The 20,791-nt window shown below is 38.1% G+C and overlaps 1 protein-coding gene across 1 annotated transcript; it reads right to left on the reverse strand.

The window, feature by feature from the left end:
• Nucleotides 1-476: 476 nt before the first annotated feature.
• Nucleotides 477-20,072, reverse strand: CMAS (cytidine monophosphate N-acetylneuraminic acid synthetase). The gene is made up of 8 exons (XM_080662497.1): nt 19,733-20,072; nt 15,567-15,709; nt 15,267-15,422; nt 11,336-11,469; nt 9,615-9,709; nt 9,069-9,240; nt 8,196-8,349; nt 477-5,440 (listed from the first exon to the last, which is right to left on the reverse strand). The coding sequence occupies exons 1-8, from the start codon at nt 19,990-19,992 to the stop codon at nt 5,250-5,252; spliced, it is 1,305 nt and encodes a 434-aa protein (XP_080518623.1). The 5' UTR covers nt 19,993-20,072; the 3' UTR covers nt 477-5,249.
• Nucleotides 20,073-20,791: the final 719 nt, after the last annotated feature.

The raw sequence follows: 20,791 nt of genomic DNA on the forward strand, positions 1-20,791 counted from the left end.
CTCCCCCTGGGAATGTTCTCTGTTTCGAATTCTGGCTCTGCCATCTCGTATCTGATCTTGAGGATACTAACCTCTCTGTACCTCAATTTCTCCATTTGTAAAATAGAGGACAAGTACTTACTTTATATAGGTCCTAAGGATTAAAATAAGTTAAGACAGGTCGTTTCTATGGCCTGCAGTAACCAGGGGACAGAGCTGGGTAGCTTTGGGAAGATAGCTCTCTATTTAGTTGGATTTGTCCTCTAATAAGGCAGTAGTGCAACTGTTTCCCTGGTGTCATTCAGCCTTAGTCTCCAGCCCCATCTCCCCACCCACTCAAGGGCCACCACAATCACTGTTAGAAGAAACTTTATTTCTATGTGATTTATTGTGGAAAAACAAAACAAAACAAAACTGAATTTGTGTTTTACACATAATTTCTTCTAGTGGATATTAATGTTTAGTGCATAAAGGCTGGACAATAAAAATATGTTTTTAAATTTTATTAGACTCTTAGTTATTTCCAATCAGCAGGCTTAAAACTCCATCTTTCTAAAAACTAGATCCGTGATGACACCCAGTGGCCAAAATGTTAACCACTGAGATTTAAAAAATATGTGTTTTCCCAAGCATACAAATACTTAACATTGCATCAACTTTATCTTTACAATTTGAGAACAATTCAATAATAAAGCATGAAATAGTCCTGCATGAGGAATTTCATCAACAAAATGTGGACAAACCAAAATCCTTTAGTACTGTTTTTAGGAGTACAACTTCCACAACCAGTTCAGGCAGAGAAGAGTACCAGGTTATCAAAGGTGACATTCTAACAAAAACTTTTAAATTTGGAGAAAGCGATTTGTAACAACATGTGGTAAATAAACACAGAGACTGTTAAGATTTCACAATAGTCACACTTGGTCCTTTAAACAATCTATACTATACTAATAAAAGGGTAATATGCTAATTAGACCGGACATCTTCCGGGCGACCTTCTGGATGTCCTTCCGAACAAAGCCACAGTGGTGGGGCCGAGGCAGAGGCAGTTAGAGGTGATCAGGCTGGCAGGGGAAAGCAGTTAGGGGGATCAGGCCGGCAGGCAGAGGCAGTTAAGGGCAATCAAGCTGGCAGGCAGAGGCGGTTAGGGGCGATCAGGCAGGCAGGCAGAAGAGTGGTTAGGAGCCAGCAGTCCCAGATTGCGAGAGGGATGTCTGACTGCCAATTTGGATTGGGCCTAAACCGGCAGTCGGACTTCCCCAGGGGGTCCCAAATTGGAGAGGGTGCAGGCTGGGCTAAGGGACCCCCATCCCCCCATGCACAAATTTTGTGCACAGGGCTTCTAGTTAGGAAACAATAAACAATTCAGGTAATGATCAAAGCAGAAATAGAATGTTGGGGAACCAGCTAGAATTTTAAGAAATATTAATCATGCTCTGTTAACCATGCTTGTTTTATTCTGATTAAAGAAGGTACATTCTAATCCGGCTGGCAGCCTCACTCAGGACCTGGGAGCTCACCTGGAAGTTTAGCCCTTCCTTCCCATTTGGAGCTGCCTATTATCATGGAAAGATTAACAACTTTGTTGCAGAAACCAGAATTGCCAGCCCTTTGAAGACCCCAGACCTTGCATATCACTAAGCCCTTTGAAGATCCCCAGCTCTCTGCTTACCTGTTAACTGCCCATTTGGCATACCCTTTGGCTATTTCCCTTTGTAACCCCAGCCCTTGCTTATCTCTAAGCCCTTTGAAGACCCCAGCTCTTTTGCGTATCTGTACACTGCTCATTTGCCCTTTTGCCTATTTTCCCATGTAATCTTTGTTCTTCTACCAATATAAGCAGCCGGCTTATGGTTGGGTGCAGAGCAGATTTTTGTGGATGACCTGCTGCTCTCCCATACTGCCAGCAATATTTGAAAAACGCTCATATATGATTCAACCCTGTCTCTGCTGAATTGGCTCAAGTAGTGACAGGCAGCACGGACCCATTGTTTGTCCAGTTACAGTAACAGTCATTACTTTATCAGATGGGCACAGGATCTATTCTTTTGTAGATTCATTCATTTACTCAAGAAATATTTCCTTGTTTCCCAGATTACAAAGTAAACTCTGAGAGAGAGATTAGTGCCCAATGGAGTTCATGTAACCGACTTATGTCTTCTCCTTTGATGGTAATTTATAAAAATAGGTGAAAAACCGCCATTCTCCAGAGCATTACCTCAATGTTTGAGAGTTTGGCTCAAATAAACACAAAAATTCTTCATGGGTTTGAATGTTTCTTACGTTAACAATCTGGATCTGATGACTGCTCTTTTTCAATTTTTATTATTTTTAAAAAATATATTTTTATTGATTTCAGAGAGGAAGAGGGGAGTGAGAGATAGAAACATCAATGATGGGAATCATTGATCAGCTGCCTCTTGCACGCTCCCTACTAGGGATCGAGCCCGCAATTTGGGCATGTGCCCTTGACTGGAATCGAATCCAGGACACTTCAGTTTGCAGGCCAACACTCTATTCACTGAGCCAAACCAGCTAGGCCTGCTCTCTCTCTTTAGACTGATTTCTCTTGCCTTTTGATGTGCTTTATAACTTTTTTATTGTTGTTGAAAGTCAAATATGTTGTTGGGTAGTAGGTACAAAGACAAAATTGTCTTTAGTGTTAATTCACTAATGTTACTGGGAGTTGGGCTATATTTAATGTTTCTTCTACCAGAGACTTCAAATTCCCTGAGTCCTTATTTTTTACTCTGGGACTCTCGTTTGTATTGCCTCTCAGTAAAAGTTTGTGCTCTGTAGCCTTTTCAGCTGTATACCACCGTTATTGTACTGGCAACATATTGGTGTGGTGCAGGGTGTGAAAGAGAAGACACCTAAGTCTTGGTCCTTTACTAGGCTTGTCCCTGGGAGTATGGCCTTCACTAGAGTTTCTTGGGGGACAGCTTTCTACCCCCTGCTCCTACTTTCTTTTCTGCCTGCAGTGTTCCCAATCTGTTTCCTTGGTGTCCTCTCCTTTCTGTCGACTAGGGAGTTTTTCCCTCCTTTAGGTGAGAGGAAGGCTGGAGTGGTTAGAATAGAGCAGAGTTCCCTTCTCCCAATTGGGTAAGTTTTTAGTATTGCCTGCTGGAGAGACGTCCTTCTTATTGGAGAGTAGGCCTCTGTTAGAAGAATCTGAGAGAGTTTCACAATGGCTATTCTCTTCCTGTCAGGACCACAGGGGAAATTTCCTCAGATCCATCTTGAGAGAACCTGCTGACATTTCTGGAGGGAAGTCTCCCCGGCCCCCCATGACTGTGGCCTTCAGGAGTTTCTTGCTCTCATATTAGTTCACACTCAACCTCTAGCAGTTCAGCAAAATTATTAGTTAAGTGTTGATTAGCTATGCCACCTAGCAGCTTTTGCTCCAGGTAAACAAGTGTCAGGTGTGGTATCTCTCTGGATGTACCTGTCTCTTCCGATTTGGAGTGGTTGTTTGCCCTCTGACTTCAGTTCAGAAAAGTTATTAAGTTTTAGTTTTTCCAGTTTTTCTTGTTTTGAGGAAGGGATTGGCAACTTCTAAATTCTTTACATTTCAGAGCTGATACTAAGATGCAATACTATTAGTAATACAGGAAATAGGAGTCACAATGAGGACTTAACTCTCTTCTTGTACTTGGCTTTGGGTCACTGAAATGAAACAAGGACTCCAGTATAATCTATATTATGCACAGTATTTATTTTGGGAGGTATTTTGGCAGGAGCTTTTTGAGGAACGAGTGATTTATGTATTGGTTAAAGGTAGGACTCGAGAAGAATAGAAAGCATTGTAGGAGAATTATACAGAATAACTCAAGTGATCCTCAGGATCAGTAGGAGCCAAGCTGGAAATATTAGGTTGTGGCCAGAGTACGTTTGGGCTGAGGAGTGTTTTACCACATTCTGTGGTCAGCCTGGAGTCACTAAAAGATTTTGTATGGATAGCAGCAAATGTGGACAATTAAACCTAATGATAACATTGGATAAACTGAATGGACACTGAGTAGTAAGTTAAAGCATGCTCAAGATTTGGTGTCTGACTAGAGATGAAAAGGAAAAATAGTGAAAGACTGTGATGTCTCAATGATAAAATCAGACATTTGAGAGTGAAGTCCAGGAGTCTGGTTCATAAAGAGTTTGAAATGCAACCAGAACTCACAGCAGAGATTAGATTTTGGAGTCATCTGCATGGAGGCTACAGCTGAAACTGAATAGAGATGTGGCCTCTGGGAAGAACTGGGGTTAGAACCTTTGCGATATGTACATTTAAGGGATAGGAGAAAATAGTCAGCAGTGGAAAGATGGGAGTAAAACCAGGACAAGATGTTAAAAAGATTGATAAAAGATAATCCTTTTTTTTCCAATGTCTGTCTGGCTTATAGGAGCAGACTCTGAACTGTATAAATCTAAATAGGTGTGACAAAGAAAAACAGCTTCCAGTATAGCTTGGCCTGAACAAATTGCTTCTTGCCAGAGTTTTACATGAATTGTTTTTTACTTGAAATAGATGCAAATGTCCCACAGAAAATGGTTAGTGTTTATTAGGTAAATGTCCATATTTATGAGATAATGTCCAATTCTTAGAATCTAACTAGGTAGGAGAGTAATTTGTGGTGGCTATAAAATTGTGGTGAGAGCCAAATTTTGTATACATAATTACCATGACCTCAAGGTAACTACAAACCATCTTCACAACATTTCAGATTATCTGCACTATGTATATGTGCTATAATCAGAAGTTTTACACCTAGTATTTAGTGGTTTGTTTCTCACACTCATTGCCTGGGCAGTGTTTAAAGGAAACCAGAGCATGTTCGGTAAAATTTTTTCTAGAGCAACAAGGCAGTTTTCATCAAGTCTGTGAAATGTATTTTTTTAATTAATAGAAGAACATGTCTTACCAGATACACTGTCCCCAAATAAGTAAAATAGCATCAAAAGCACACAAACACAGAGTTTTACAGGGAACAATACAAAGTCAATTTCGATCATGTTCTTACTTGCATTTACTAAAAAGGTGAGACTGTAAATCAATCTCTAAATAATTATCTTGCATAAAGAGAAAAGTACAGCACAATTATTTCACAGGTTTTGGAGAGACAATTTGAGAAGACTTTGCTTTAAAAGATATGAAGATATATCACAAATCAAGTCACATGTCTATAACATTAAAACATGGAATTGTACTTAATCAAAAATAAAAGTAAAATAGCTGAAGAAGGCGGTATACTTTCCCCCCCACATTATACTAACTTCTATTTTTGGCAGGAGTTAACAACCTTTTCCATTAGTAGGAAAATGTGCTCTGCAAACTCTCGGAGGGCACCACGGCCACCATTACACTTGCAAATATACCCGACAGCCTTCTGGGCCGTGGAACAGGCATCAGCAGGAACAGCACTTAGGCCCACTTTCTTCAGGCACTCCTCATCAGACACTTCATTTCCTATCGCAGAAAAGAAACACTGGTTGACCATTTAAAGAGACAAAGAATATTCTTTCCAAATGATGCAAACAGCAAATAATAAGTAATTCTAGTAAGTTTAGTGACCTAAAGCGCTGCATATACTACAGCTTAGATGGAACAAAAATATGTTAAAGTACTTAAAAGTATAATTGAGCTGTAGGGCTTTCCCTAAGCAATTCAAATAAACTCTTTATCAGTCAAAGGAGGAAAATGGAGTATACTTTCTGCTTGCCATGTACATTACAATTACTATGAATTATTTAAAAGTTCAAATATATGCAACAACCCCAAGTTCTTATGGAATAATTATCAATGTTTTGGATCATTTATCAACATTTTTTCTCTATTTCCTGCCACCTTGCTTTTTGGAGGGGAGAAAGAAATCCCAGATATATTTTACCCCCAAAACTTTTTAGCATTTATCTCTGATACATACATTTTTTTTTAAAAAAGTGACATAATATCATCAAACTAACAAAATCAACAATTCCTTAATGTCACCTAATAATTCAAATATCCTCAGTTGTCTCAAAATTGTTTTAGTTGATTTATGTGAATCAGAAACCAAAAAGGCTCCACATATTACATTTTGTTGATATGTATCTTTTTCTTTTATTGATATGTATCTTTTTTTAAAAATGTTTTTATTGATTTTTTAGAAAGAGAAGAAGGGAGAGGGATAGAGTAATAGAAACATTGATGAGAGAGGAACATTATTGATTGGCTGCCTCCTGCAAGGCCCCTATTGGGAATCGAGCCTGCAACCTGGGCATGGGCCGTAACTGGTAATCAAACTCTTGGGTCAGTGCTCAACCACTGAGCCATATCCATGGGCTGTTGTTGATATATATCGTAAATCTCTTTTAATTCGTAATAGTTTCGATTTGAATAACACTTATTTGTTGAAAAATCACCCACCATTACAACTAACATAACTACATCCCTTCTTCCCTTGCCTTGCTTCTTCTTCAACTCCCCGTTTTTTGACAGAATGAACTTCAGAAGCTCCCAGTACCTTAGATTCACCATTCTGAGTATAACTACTACTATATTACAGAGCAAAAGCAAACAATAAAATGCTGTTTAAGAGTCTGTTTTATATTTTTCTACATTTATCTACTGAAAATTTTCTCCTATTGGTAAATGTACTGAAATTTAAATTGTTTTCACTGAAAGATGATTAAAATTAGGATATTTCTTCGTTATTACCCATCCCTCAAATTAAGCTTTACTTACTAAATTTTACTTATAAAAGTGTCAATATTTTTTTTAAAATATATTTTATTGATTTTTTACAGAGAGGAAGGGAGAGGGATAGAGAGTTAGAAACATCGATGAGAGAGAAACATCGATCAGCTGCCTCCTGCACACCCCCTACTGGGGATGTGCCCGCAACCAAGGTACATGCCCTTGACCGGAATCGAACCCGGGACCCTTCAGTCCGCAGGCCGACGCTCTATCCACTGAGCCAAACCGGTTTTGGCATAAAAGTGTCAATATTTTAAGGGACATATTGTTATATATTGATGTGGTCCATACAAAACTGCTCTTTTTAAATAAAAATTTGGAGTTCATTCTCTATTTTCCCAATTTTCTAACTACTACTTTTTACAGTTTTTTCTTATGTTGTATAAATAATGCATTATCTTGGTGGAAACATTTTTTAAGTAAAGGCAAACATATTCAAAATCATCCTAATTACCACCATTTATGAATAGTCACTACATTTTGGTATATATTATAAATAGGAAAACTAAGATTTAGAGAAGCTTGCTTAGGGTCACACAGATAATAAATAAGTATAGCTGGGATTTTGGATCATTTTCTATCAAAGGTTCTATAGTATTTTTCTCCATACAATCTGTACCTGCAGTTCAAAGGCTATCCCTGAGTCCCCATATCATATGCTTCCAAAGCATTCTGTGATGCTTTTGAGGCCCATATTAGCCCTGTAAATATTTCTTTCATATATGGCTTATAGCTATTTATATAATAACTTGCCATTGTTAGCCATTATTATTTAAAATATTGACATCATTAGACTGTAAGCTCTGTAAATATTAAGTCCCAGGAACCAGTTCAAATTCTGCATACAGTAAACATCTAATAAATACATTTGCTTAATACTAACATGAAAAACTTTTGAGATCTGACCATTGTTTTTAATGGTTGCATAGTATTCAATTTTATAGATATTCTATTTTTGTAGAATATTTAGGTCATTTCTTTTTCCTCTATTATTGCCATATTTGTCCAATTTCTTTCCTGGAATTGGAATTTTGGGGTCAAAACTATGTACATTTAAAACAAACAAACAAAAAAAAAGATGTACATTTAATAATAGCTAAAAATATTCAGAGTGTTCTATTTATAATTAGGAATCTGCTAAATGCTTTACCCACATTATATCACTGGTAATAGACCAATGACAATAGGTACTTTTAACAGTTCCAATTTACAGATGAGGAAACCTAGGCTTTCCTTACCAAAATTGGCATCAAGGTTGTGGTCTGACTCCACAGCATGTGTTGGTAATCATTTCTCTGGCTACACTTGATAAATATTATTAAAGTGATCTCCAGAAGGGCTATCTGAATTTAATACTTTTTGTTGGTAGTGTAAGAGAGTTTCTATTTCTTTATAATCATGCTAATCGTGGGAATTTTCTTTCTTATTTATTTCTTTTAAAAAAATCCTGATTTGTTTTATTATGGCTGAATAAAAAGATACCAACCAAGATATGCCACTTCTTTCCAGGACAGGCCCATTTCTTTTCTCCATTCATCTACAATTGCTAGCTTGTCTGGTACATTGACTTCCATTTTGCAATCCAGTTTTAAGGAAGAGAGTGTCTGCTTTGAACAGGCCCTTTCTGAGATTAATCTCACCTTTAAAAAAAAAGGACAAAAGGAGAAAATAAGAGAAACAGAAATCTTTCAGAATAAGATAATGCCTTAGTAAACAATACAAGTCACAACTGAGTAGTCCTTTGACCTTTTGAAGGACAAATTCTACTATGTCTAAGTAGACCTGTAAAGGTGAAAGAATTTTCTATGATGGAAAGGATTCTACCTACAGGTAAAAAGTGCAGCATACACTGTCTGAAGCTAATTTAAGATTCTCCTATAATTCAATTTACCCAAAGAAAAGTCTATAATATGTCCCTTGTGCTGCTTAGAAACACATATGTAAGAGTTCTAATCAATTATGAGAAATCATCTTAAAATACACATAAATATTAAGCTATTGTGAATTAAAATTTTTAATCATAAGAATAAGCTACATTTTAAAGTCTATAAGATATTTGCTTTATTTTTAAACACTGACACTTATTTTTTATTAAATCTTTCTTGTTGCAAGATCCTTTGGCAACTAGAAAGCACCTATATGAAAATAATATGTTCATACTTATTAAATAAACATTCACTTGTTGGTTGACATTTTGCTCATCTAAAATTAAATAGTATGATAATTTTCTAGGCACATGAAGGCTAAATTTCAGATATTTTAATAGATGATATAAAAAATGTGTATCTCATTTCCCTTACATATTCCTTGACCCTGAATCATAATCTTGAAAAACAATGCTGTATTCAGGGGCACATACCTCAATACCACTTTTCTTTAATAAACTTATGCCAATAGCATCTTTTACATCATAAGATATTATTTCTTTTTGGTCTCCTGATACATAAATGTGGCCATTGGTGAGACATCCATCAATACTGCAAACCAAAAGTTTTATCTCCTTAAACTTCTCTTTGCCAAAATAGCCATATCTAAAAGAAACCAAATAGACCTTTGAATATAAGTGCAATACTAGTCACTGTCTCTCATCTGGCTAATGCCAGGAAACTTAACCCATTCCCATCCAATTATTCAGAAGTACCCTTCATATTCACTTCACAAATACACTTAAACTTATAGTGGAGAATAAGTAGTGTGGTCTAAGTGGACTATGTGTTTCTCAATGTATTGAAAGTGTCATCTAAAAGAATAGTTTATATATATGTCTTCCTCACATGAGCAAACGAATTACACAGATCCTTAGATGGTTGGAGTATCACAAATCAGTGTTCATAAGTACAATAAATGTATCTACTAACAATAATGTTAGAGTCTTGTGCAAAGGCTATATAAGTCTTGTTTTTACCTTAATACTCGTTGTTCCGCAATAGGCCAATCAATATCCACGTCTATGTCCACACTGTGCTCAGCGCGCATTTCATAGTAGGCCATTTTTCCACCCTAAACATAGTACAAATGCCATGAGTGCTGGTTTTTACATGCATTCACATATATCGAAAAGTTTCTAATACAGAACAATGAATTCTTTTCTACAGTATTGAGAAAAACGATAACCCAATAATATTAATGACATATAACAAATCCCTTTTTTTGAGGGAAAAGCTTATCTTTTTGTTTCCTATATATTCAAACTACATAAAACAAATAACTTTTACATTTTTCTTTTATTTTCTTTTAACTTGAACATTTTTCAACTTTTATCTACACAGTGCAAGTTCTCATTTTCCTTTGGATAGATTACTTTAAGATTGCAAAAATCGAAAATAATACCCATCCTCCAGTTTTCTGACCACAGGAATTTTCTGTTCTGGCAATCTCTCTCATCATTCAAAGGTAATAGAAATGTTTTCGGAATTTGTTCCTATTTGAAACTAAGGGGCAAGATAGGAAAGGAAAAAATAACTAGAGTATCTAGTGTACAGAATTATCTTAGATCCCTGTGCTCCAGATGGGAGTGAGCAATACTGTCTGATTCATATGTGGGCAAAGACAGGAATAGTTTCCTGATCCCGAGATATGGGGGCAAGGATTGCTAGTCTCTTCACAAATTATGATGAAATACTTTTTTTTCTTCACACTTTAGGAAAGGGTCAAACCAGTTCGGGACGGTGGTATCTCTGTCTGTCAAATCACATTTTCCTTAACACTCAAACTTGACACTCAAACAGCCTACAGTTGGCCTAAACACTGACCAGAAGACTGGAAAAACACTTTTCCCTCAGAGCATGAGTCACATTAGAATTTCTACTATAGAGAGTGGAGTTTTAAGGTTTTATTAAATGCTATTTTTGAGTAATGTAAGGATCTGAATCCAAATCCCGACAATACCATTTACTACTTGTTTTTGCCTTGAGCCAATTACTTCATTTTTCAAATCTGCCATTTCTTCCTCTGAAAAACTGGGCTTGGAATATCCACTTTATTCTGTTGCTATGCAGATTACAAGAGATATCCTATGTAGTGTTTCATATAGTCCTTGGTAAGTGCTGAATAAGTAATAGCTATAAAGAAAATGAAAAAATAGCATGTGATGTAACCATGTAGGCTCTAAAGATGAGAGAAACACCCAACCTCCTTATTTTAAAATAGGGCAAGAACAGATAAAACAATATATTTAAGATTACATAAGGATAGAGACAGAACTATAAATCCATTTTCCTGATGCCCAGGTTGGTGCTGTTTCACTTTTACTATACTTTTTTTGTTTCTTTTTAAAGCAACAGAAATTATTCAACTGTTCAACTAGAACCTGACAGTAACACAACCATAAATTAAAGTTTTGAATGGAATAATATGAATACCAGGACATGCATAGAACATTCAATATTTGATTCATTTCTTATTATGTTTTAGTTGTAGCAGAATTCCTTGCATATTTACTGGATGCATTCCAAAGATCAGTTTGGGGTAAGCCTGCAGGATAAATGCTGATATAATAAATCTTGAGTTATGCCTTTCCTCTAGGAGTTGATATTTTTCACTATGAACTGTGCCATACCTCTTTCCTGAAACTCAAAAGTATACCACAAAAGGCTTTAAAAGGTTTTGTAAAATGAAGGCACAAACCTGTAAGTAACCCATCTCTATCAAATGTCTCTTAGCAAAATAAAATGAGCCATTTTCATATAACTCTCCATCCCAATCTTGTCGACGAGGTCGTTTAGCTGGATTCAAATTCAGAGGTTCAGTCACTTCACGAACTAAAAGCAAAAAGCTATATTAAGTCCACATTGCTTTGAATCCTAAAAGTGTTCATTTAGTAATTTTTTAAAAAGCATAAAAATGAACTCAGAATGTAGAATATTTCTGTATCTAGATAAATATTTAAAATGATTTAAATAAAATCTGAAATAATTCTGATGACTTATCTTTGTTTTCTAATAATAGCAATAATAATAAAGATAAAGTATTTCACAGTGGAATTCTGCATAATTAATATTTTAAAGCATTTATATAAATATAATACTTTGGGAGGACATCAGGGAAACCTTAAAGTTGTCAAAAAACGGATTTGCCATAAAATACCCGTATTCAGTAACTGACCCCTTTAAAATATTTATCATTATTTGTTTCAATAGAAATACAATGTATGCATTATTCATCTAATGTGGTTGAGAAATGACAGTCATGGAATTATTATAGAAAAGTGAAGATTTCCCTATTAAATTACTGAAACTTTTATAGTGACAAAAATGTTTATATAATGTACTATGAATTCTTACCAGTGGTTAAAAAAGAAACTAACCATAATAATAAATGGCATTTATTATTATTCTTGGTAATGAAGGCTCAGCAATTCAACATTAATTATCATAACACAATATAATAAATGACACCCTCAATACTAGTATATAGGAATTCCTTTGCCTTTTCACTTAGTTTTTCCTAAATTGTGTTTGTGGATGTGTACAGGTATGTATACACTTGTGCTGTGTGTGTGCTTAATAACTGGTGATTCTTCAGAATCTTTCTTCACTTTTTGTTGTCACTTCTGTATATAAAGGCTTCTAGGAATAACCTCTACATACTGCCCTAACGAAACCATCCTCTGCTCAACCCCACCCCAATGTTTGGTATAATTAGGAAAAATACTCAGCAAACATATATTGAGTATGTGGTATAGTTTTATAGGCACTGGATACACAACAGTGAAATAACTCCTACTCTCATGGAGTGTGCAATCTAGTGGTGGAGATAGGCAATCTATACTAATAAAAGGGTAATATGCTAATTAGACCGGGTCAACCAGCCATTTACCAGATGTCCAACTTCCTTCCAGACAAAGCCATGGTCGTGGGGGCCGAAGCAGAGGCAGTTAGGGGCAATCAGGCCGGCAGGGGAGGGGCAGTTGGGGGCGAGATCAGGCCGGCAGGGGAGGGCAGTTGGGGGCAACCAGGTTGGCAGGGGAGGGCAGTTAGGGGCGATCAGGCAGGCAGGCAGAGGCAGTTAGGGGCAATTAGGCAGGCAGGCAGGCAGAGAGGTTAGGGGTGATCAGGCTGGCAGGGGGACAAGGTAGGGGCAACCAGGCCAGCAGGGGGACAAGGTAGGGGAGATTAGGCTGGCAGGGAGGCAAGGTAGGGGCAATCAGGCCGGCAGGGGGGCAAGGTTGGGGCGATCGGGCTGGCAGGCAGAGGGGTTAGGGGCGATCAGGCAGGCAGGCAGGCGAGTGGTTAGGAGCTAGTTGTCCCAAATTGCGAGAGGGATGTCTGACTGCTGCTTTAGGCCCGATACCGGGATCGGGTCTAAACCAGCTGTCGGACATCCTCCAAGGAGTCCCAGATTGGAGAGGATGCAGGCCAGGCTGAGGAACCGCCCTCTGTGCATGTATTTTGTGCACTCGGCCTCTAGTAAGCAAATAAACAAGATAATTCAAGTGGTACTTTGAAGAAAAGAGAGGGACAAGTCTTTCCTATGTGAACAAGGATCAGTGGCTGAATTCCACTGGAGTTATTTGCTCAGTCTGAGAAAGAGGTAAGAGAAAGATCAAGCTTGGCATAAGCAGAGGAACTTTGCTGGAATAAGGAGAAACCAGAAGAAATTTTATAGTTGCAACACTGCCCAACTCCTAATTAGAGCAAAGTGATTAGCCCCTTATCCTATCAGCCTGATAGAAGAAAAGGTTTGTCCTCCCTGGAGGAAAATAATATATATTCCAGTGTGTATGTCTGGCACATGATAAAATATGACATATAAAGAAGCAGAAATATATGACCCCTAATCAGAAAAAAGTCACAGGAACAGAACTATAAATGACCTAGATGTTGCAATCAAGGATTTTCAGATAACAATCATGAACATCTTAAAGAAATTAGAAAAAAAGATTTTTTAAAAAAAGAATGAGGTGCTCTCCCTCCCTGAGCATACCAGTGTCTCCCCTGATGGTCCCCCAAGTCTGGTCACTTTTACCTTCTCACTTCTAAGCTCCAAGGGCCCTTCCTTTGCCTCTACTAGCATAACTTGTTTCTTAAGCCCATTTCTTCTACAAATCACTTTTACCTCTGTGATTTCCTAAATAAACTAGAGGCCGGTGCATGAAATTTGTGCACAGGTAGGGTCCCTAGGCCTGGCCGGTGATCAGGGCTGATTTGGGCCATCCTTCCCCTGGCTGTCAGCCGGGGCCTTCCTTAGTTTCACACCACCCCCTGGTGGTCAGCACACGCCATAGCAAGCGGTTGAACTCCCGGTCGGTCGAACTCCTGGTCAGTTGAACTCCCAAGGGGACAATTTGGATATTAGCCTTTTATTATATAGGATGTTCTCTTATAGTTTAAAAAAAAAGAATAAGGATAAAAAGATGGAACATCTCAACAGAGAATGGAGTCTCTAAAAAATAACTTAAAGGTACATTCCATAATAGGAAAACACACAGTTCCTGAAATAATTCACTGGACAGAATTTAAAGTGCACTAGACAAGTTAGAAGAAATGATACATGAGCTCAAATATAAGTCAATCGAAATTACTCAAAATAAAGCACAAAGAGAAAAATAAACAATATAGAACAGACTATGAGAGACATGTGAACGCTATAAAATTGTTTAAAATCCATTTAAATTGGAGTCCCAGAAAAAAAGGAGAGAGGAAATGTGGCCAAAGAAATATTTGAAGAGAATTTTTGAAAACTGATGACATATATCAATCCATAGATTTGAAAAGTTCAGGGAACTCGAAACAGGGTGAACACAAAGAAAACCACAGCAATACATATTAGAGTTAAACTACAGACACTAAAGATAAACAGGAAATCTTAAAAGTAGCCTGAAGAAAATCATATTCAGAGAAACAATGGTCAGATTTACAGCTGATTTCTTATAAGAAACAATGGATGGTAGAAGATAATGCAATAACATGCTAAAGATACATCTTCAAAAGAATAACATCTTAAGTTACACATATGTTAGAGACAATTAGGCCAGCTTTTTTACACTCAACAAAAGGCACATAACAGAAATCACAATGCCTTTCCTCAAGTATGTTATATTTACCTATTTGTTGGTGATTCTATTCTTTATTACATATTTGGCTAGTTTATCTGGCTAGAAATCAGGCTCTACCTAAACACTATGGAACTCTTCTTACATAAAGGAGTAACATATTTTGGGAAATTACACAATTCATTCTTCAGTTCCTCCAAAACTCTTTGGTGGATGCTTTCTATTCCCACAATTCTATATGATTTATATAGAGTTTATCAAACATGTCTAGAACAAAAATAAAAGTACTTGATCTAGAAAAATTATATGTCAATCTGAAAAGGCAAATAAAGGGTTAAAATGTTCCTTTGTAAAAATAAAGCAAAGAATTAATTTTGGCTCACTGTCTTCCCTCAGTAATCACAAGATTGAGAACTGATTAGAAATGTTATTACCTACTAGGGTTAAGAATCATGTTTTCTTTTACTGTTCCTTTTTACTCTCCTCACTCCTAAAGAATATTTGCATATGAAAAACTGATTCTCCATAAAATGAGCTAAAATAAAGAGTGACATAACAAATTACCTCCTTTCTGAATTTCACTCCATCGAAATTGATGGCGCCTCACAACAGAGAAAACAGAATCATATCCTTCTTCTCGAATCATTTCTGCAACTTTTTGAAGGTCAGTAGGATGTAAACATGGAGAAGTAGCTTGAATATTACCTACAATGTCAACCTCTTTAAAAAGACAAAACAAAAGGACATCAGAATAAAGTTCTTTGCAAGACAGTAATCTTAAATGCAAATGTTAAAACAAGTCTTGTGAACTGATAAGCAAGTTATAAATTACATAAAATTTTGAATATACTATTAAACTCATACCATTGTGATAACTAAGAAATTCTACGATGGCATCTAATGAGGTAGAGCTGTCTTTTGAAACTTCAGAACTTCTTCGATGAACTTGTGCACCAAATTGTTTGGCCACATTCTCAATTTCATCATGGTCCGTTGAAACCCACACACTGTATAGATATTAAAAAGAACAAATAAATAAAGCCAAATCACTAAAAGAAATCATTTCAGATAAAAAGGAGCTCTAAAACCCTAAAATACAGCTTACATAATGTTAGAATAGTTTTTGTATCATGAAAATAATGTTACAGATCCAAAGTACTATAAAATTTAAATAATACAATATTTAAATTATAAACAGTACTTTTATTTATCTATTTATTTATTTATATTTTAAACAGTAATTTTAAATGCCTAAGTAAATGTCCTAGATATGTTTATATTTATACATAGAAATATTTATACTACATACAACATATATTGTTATTTATATAAACTAGAGGCCTGGTGCATGAAATTCGTGCACGGGGGTGGGGGGTATCCCTCAGCCCAGCCTGCACCCTCTCCAATCTGAAATGCTTAAAAGAAAAATTTTAAAAAATAGAGATTCTGGAAGAGGTTTGTTTGCTTGTTATTCTTCTTTAAACCCTTTATCTTTCATTCATTACTTCATTCATGAAATGTTTACTTAGTCATAGTTTGTTTCAGGCACTAGGCACTTGTCTGAACACGGGATACACAGACCATTTTCTTGAGAAACTCTGGGCCTATCATAGAGACAGAGTCCAACACAGTACTATAATTCCCTTTAAGCCATTAAGGAAAGAGAGGTAAGGAAGCAATAATTACTCTTTCTATAATGCTTTATCTTCTACAAAATATTTTTACAGTGCTTGCTATATAACAGGCGCTAATATCTATTTGTTGAATGAAACAGTAAATGGTTGAGAGCATGGGCTCTAAAGGAAGGGGTTCAAATCCTGGCTCCACCATATGCTAGCTATATGACCCTATGCAACATCCATAATCTACCAAAGACTCAATTTTCAGTAAAATAGAGGTGATAATAATTACCTCAAATGGTTCTTATAAGGATTAACTATAAACCAAACTCAGAATGAACATTAAATAAATGTTTTCTATTCAAAATAATAAAATAGAAATGGTAATTTAAAAAAATTTACAGTCTCATTTAATCTTTACACTGACTCTGTTGGAAGGAAAACTGGTTTCAGACCATCAAAGGTCCATGTCTAATTTGTATGTATAATATAAGGCAATGGCACCGGGGATATGAAAATAGCATCCAATACATACACTTAAAATCTAAGGATCATCATCTATGGTTAAAGGATCTAAGTAAGTAGATAATTCCCTTTGATATAGAGGAATCAGATGAGGAAGGGCAAAGGAGAAAGAATGAGCAAGTGAACAAAGAGGCCTAACAAAATTTAAAATCAAATTTAGAGTAAATGTCAAAGTCTAAATGCCAATGGCTTTATTCTCACATGATATCATATTACATCTAACAGGATAAACAGGAATATCAATAATGGTGCCTATTAAAGTTATTTCGAATCATACACTGCCATTTTAAAGAGAACACAAGATAGGCCTTTCATTAGTCATAAGTCTACAACCTAGAAATGCTTATTTTTCACCAGTATGCTAGGCAATATTTTAAAAAATCAATTTGTTCTGAGGTTTACTTATACTTTTGAAAATCAAGCTTTTGCAAACTCAGCTCTAACGGTAACTTTTTATTAAATGCAAATAAAATTATCTCAGTATTTATCTTGACTGCTTACTACCCAAGTTAGTAGCTTTTAAAATATTACTAGCTTAGCCTGACTGGTGTGGCTCAGTGGCCGAGCACTGACCCAACCTATTAAACAGGAGGTCAAGGTTCAATTCCCAGTCAGGGTTGTGGGCTCTGATCCCCCATGTGGGGCGTGCAGGAGGCACATGATCAATGATTCTCTCATCATTGATGTTTCTCACTCTCTCCCTCTCCCTTCCTCTCTGAAATAAATAAAATAAAATAAAATACTGCTAGCTTTGATTCTGAGCAGGCCAGGAAAATATGCCTCAACTGAGTCAAATCATTATTTTGAACAAAAAACTCTTGAAAAACACAGATCAGGCAGATTTCCTTCCTGGGGTAAATATTTGTTGAAGAAAGACAGTAGAAGGAGGCTGCTCCAAATTCCAACTGCAGCTTCAGAATAAGCCCATTAAATTAAAACGAGCACATTTTAATTGAGGTTCTGATCTATAAAGCATACCAGAGTGAGAAAGGTAGTACCTGCTCACAAGAAGCTTTTCACTTAGGAGAGCAGGGGTCATTCCAGGACAAATTTGGCTCAAAAGAACATTAGAATTAAAAAAATAACAACTTTGAAGATGATAACTTTCCAATTTTACCAGTAAGGAAACTGGCCGATGGAAGAGATGAAGATTGTAGAAACCTTCAATACAAGAGGGAAATGTCAAGGATAGATCACACACTATATGCCAGGCACTATTCTTTTATCTCAATTCCCTCAGCAAGCCCAGGAGATACACTTAAGTCCATTCTGAAGATGATGACACAGAGGCACAGAGACAATATTAGATGACTTACCCAAATTTGCAATTAATACACCCTTACACTTTGACTCCAGGGTAGATCAGCAAAAACAAACAAACCAACAATCAGGAAAGAAACTAGAATAGGTGTTTACTAGCTAGGGGGGGGATCAATGAGGTTGACCTCCAGGTTTTTGCCCCTAGGTGGCTGGTGATGTTCATAGAAAATGCAGAGGTAGAAACAGTGTGAGCTGCCACCTGGGCATGTGCCCTGACAGGGAACTAGCAACCTTTCAGTGCACAGGGAGGATGCCCAACAAACTGAGGCCCCTGGCCAGGGCTCAATCTGTAATTTTGATTTCTAGTTCATTTCACAAAAATAGGACTTTACTACATACATCACTGCTGCCTGAATGCACTTTATCTCAGCCCTTATTTTTCAGTGTATACCCTTTGTAAGGAGGTAAAAATTTTCAAACGTGGGCTTGTGGACTTCACAAAGAAAGAACCATGTCACATTCACCCTGGTATTATTCTCTTGGATGTATAGAGCAGAAATTAGGGCTCACTCAGTAAATGTTTGCTGAATTGAACTAAACCCCACGTCTTTCCCTATCTCTCCTTTGCACACTTCCTGTTACATTACTGTTATCTTCTGGGTGCCAGCTCTCTCCACCCAGGCTTCCTTCGGATTAAAAGATTAAAGAAATTAGTAAGTTGATACCTGTATATAAATGTGGGTAATTAATTCGCTTCAAAGACAGCCATCTCTTTAAAAACCAAGACCCAAACATCAAAAGGTCAAAATAATTTACTCTCCTCAATAACACACTCAAATATAATTAGGTTGAAGTTGCTATGTGCAAATGTATTCTTGGCACAGACTTCTATCTCCCATCTTTTATGAATGACATCAGCTTGTAACTCCTATGGCATATGGCAACGTCTCAATGTGATGAACAATAAAACTGTCCTCAGGGCAGCCCAGGTTTCAAAGGTATGATAAAACCATTTACGAGCATATAAAACAGCCAGCTGTACGCTTTCCCACTGTCTCTCCCCTACCAACAAATGTAGGGAGCCCTAGATTGTGCTGACTCACAGGCAGATAGCTTTGAGCATTTTTCAAAGGTCAGGGAAGGTTCTCCAATTTCAGCTGAAAATGAGAAAGCCTTTACACCCGCCCCCCTCCATTCAGGAACCTGACGCCTCCCTAATCGATCAGCAGCACCAAGTGGCTATCAGACGCGAGCAACAGTGGCACCCCGTGGCCTCTAAGAGTTCACCGGTTATCGCAGACATTTCACAGGAGTGGCCTCCTTTCCCCAGTGAGGTCAGCAAGAGCGGAGGAAGACGGTTAAGAGAAAATGTCCCCATTTAGGGGTGGCATTCTCAAGGGCGGGGTCAGGATCTGTCCCAGGTCATGACTATTATCAGCTACAGAACAAGGAATAAGCTGGAGCCCGTTCTCCCTGGGCTCTCAGCCGGGGCCCAGACACCCCAGATGCCGCACATCCCTTCCAGGAGCGAGCGCCCCCAAACCCCCGCTGCTCCGCCGCCCCTGCTGCTCCGCTGCCCCCGCTGCTCCGCCGCCCGCGCCGCGCTGCCCGCCTTTCCGTGCGTACCTCTGGAAGACTCCCGAGTCCAGGGCCGCACGCAGGACCCAGCCGATGAGCGGGACCCCCGCCAGATGCTTAATGTTCTTCAAAGGGATGCCCTTGCTGCCGCCCCGAGCCAGAATTAAGGCCGCCAGGTGTGGGGGCTTCTCCACATTCCGGCCCTGGCCGCCGCGGGAGTTGCGCTGCAGCTTCGGCGGCCGACCCCGGGACGGCCGCCCCCGTGGGTTGGAGACGGAGGTGGCGGCCCCCTTCTCCACCGAGTCCATCTTCCTCCCACGCCTCCTCCCCAGCTTCTCCACATCCGGGAGCTCTTCTCTCACCACCTCAGCTTGGCACCGCCGGATCTCCCCGCCTCCACGCTCTCTGGGTGGCTGTTCCTGACCCCGCCCCCGGACACGCCCCGCCCATTTGCGGAGCACCCTGGGAATTGTAGTCCGTCTCTCTGGGGTCTCTTAGAGCCAAGTAGCCTGGACTCCAAACTCAAGTCTAGCAGTGAAAGTCCAGAGATGACCGGAAGGAAGTGCAGCTTCTGGTGGGGGTAGGGGCCTGGGGTGGGGGGCTTAATATTGTAAGGAGATTTCTAAAATAGCAACATAGATTGTTGATCTAAAGAACTTACCCACTTAAGAATTACCTAGCTGGTTTGAAGGGTTCCAGTTTTGATTCTTATCAAGGGCACATGCTGGGGTTGCAGGCTTGATCCCCATAGGGGGCATGCCTGAGGCAGCCAACCAATGATTCTCTCTCATCATTGATGCTTCTATCTCTCTTTTCCTCTCTGAAATCAATAAAAATGTATTAAAAAAAAAAAAAGAATTGTCATGGCTTTCCACTGCATACCCTGATGCACCCTAACACGAATCAATTTTATATTTAAAATTATATTTTTAAACGTATCTTTCTGCTATGCTCCTGTGACTCATTGCTTCCAAGATATTATCTCATTCAAATGTCACCCTCAATTCAACATTTTAACAACTCAACTCTCAATATGGGCTCAAACTGCTTCTACCTCTGCATTTTCTATTAACATCACCAGTCACCTAGCAGCAAAAACCTGGAGGT

Source organism: Plecotus auritus (assembly GCF_963455305.1).
Source record: "Plecotus auritus genome assembly, chromosome: 3".
In the NCBI taxonomy this organism is placed as follows: domain Eukaryota; kingdom Metazoa; phylum Chordata; class Mammalia; order Chiroptera; family Vespertilionidae; genus Plecotus; species Plecotus auritus.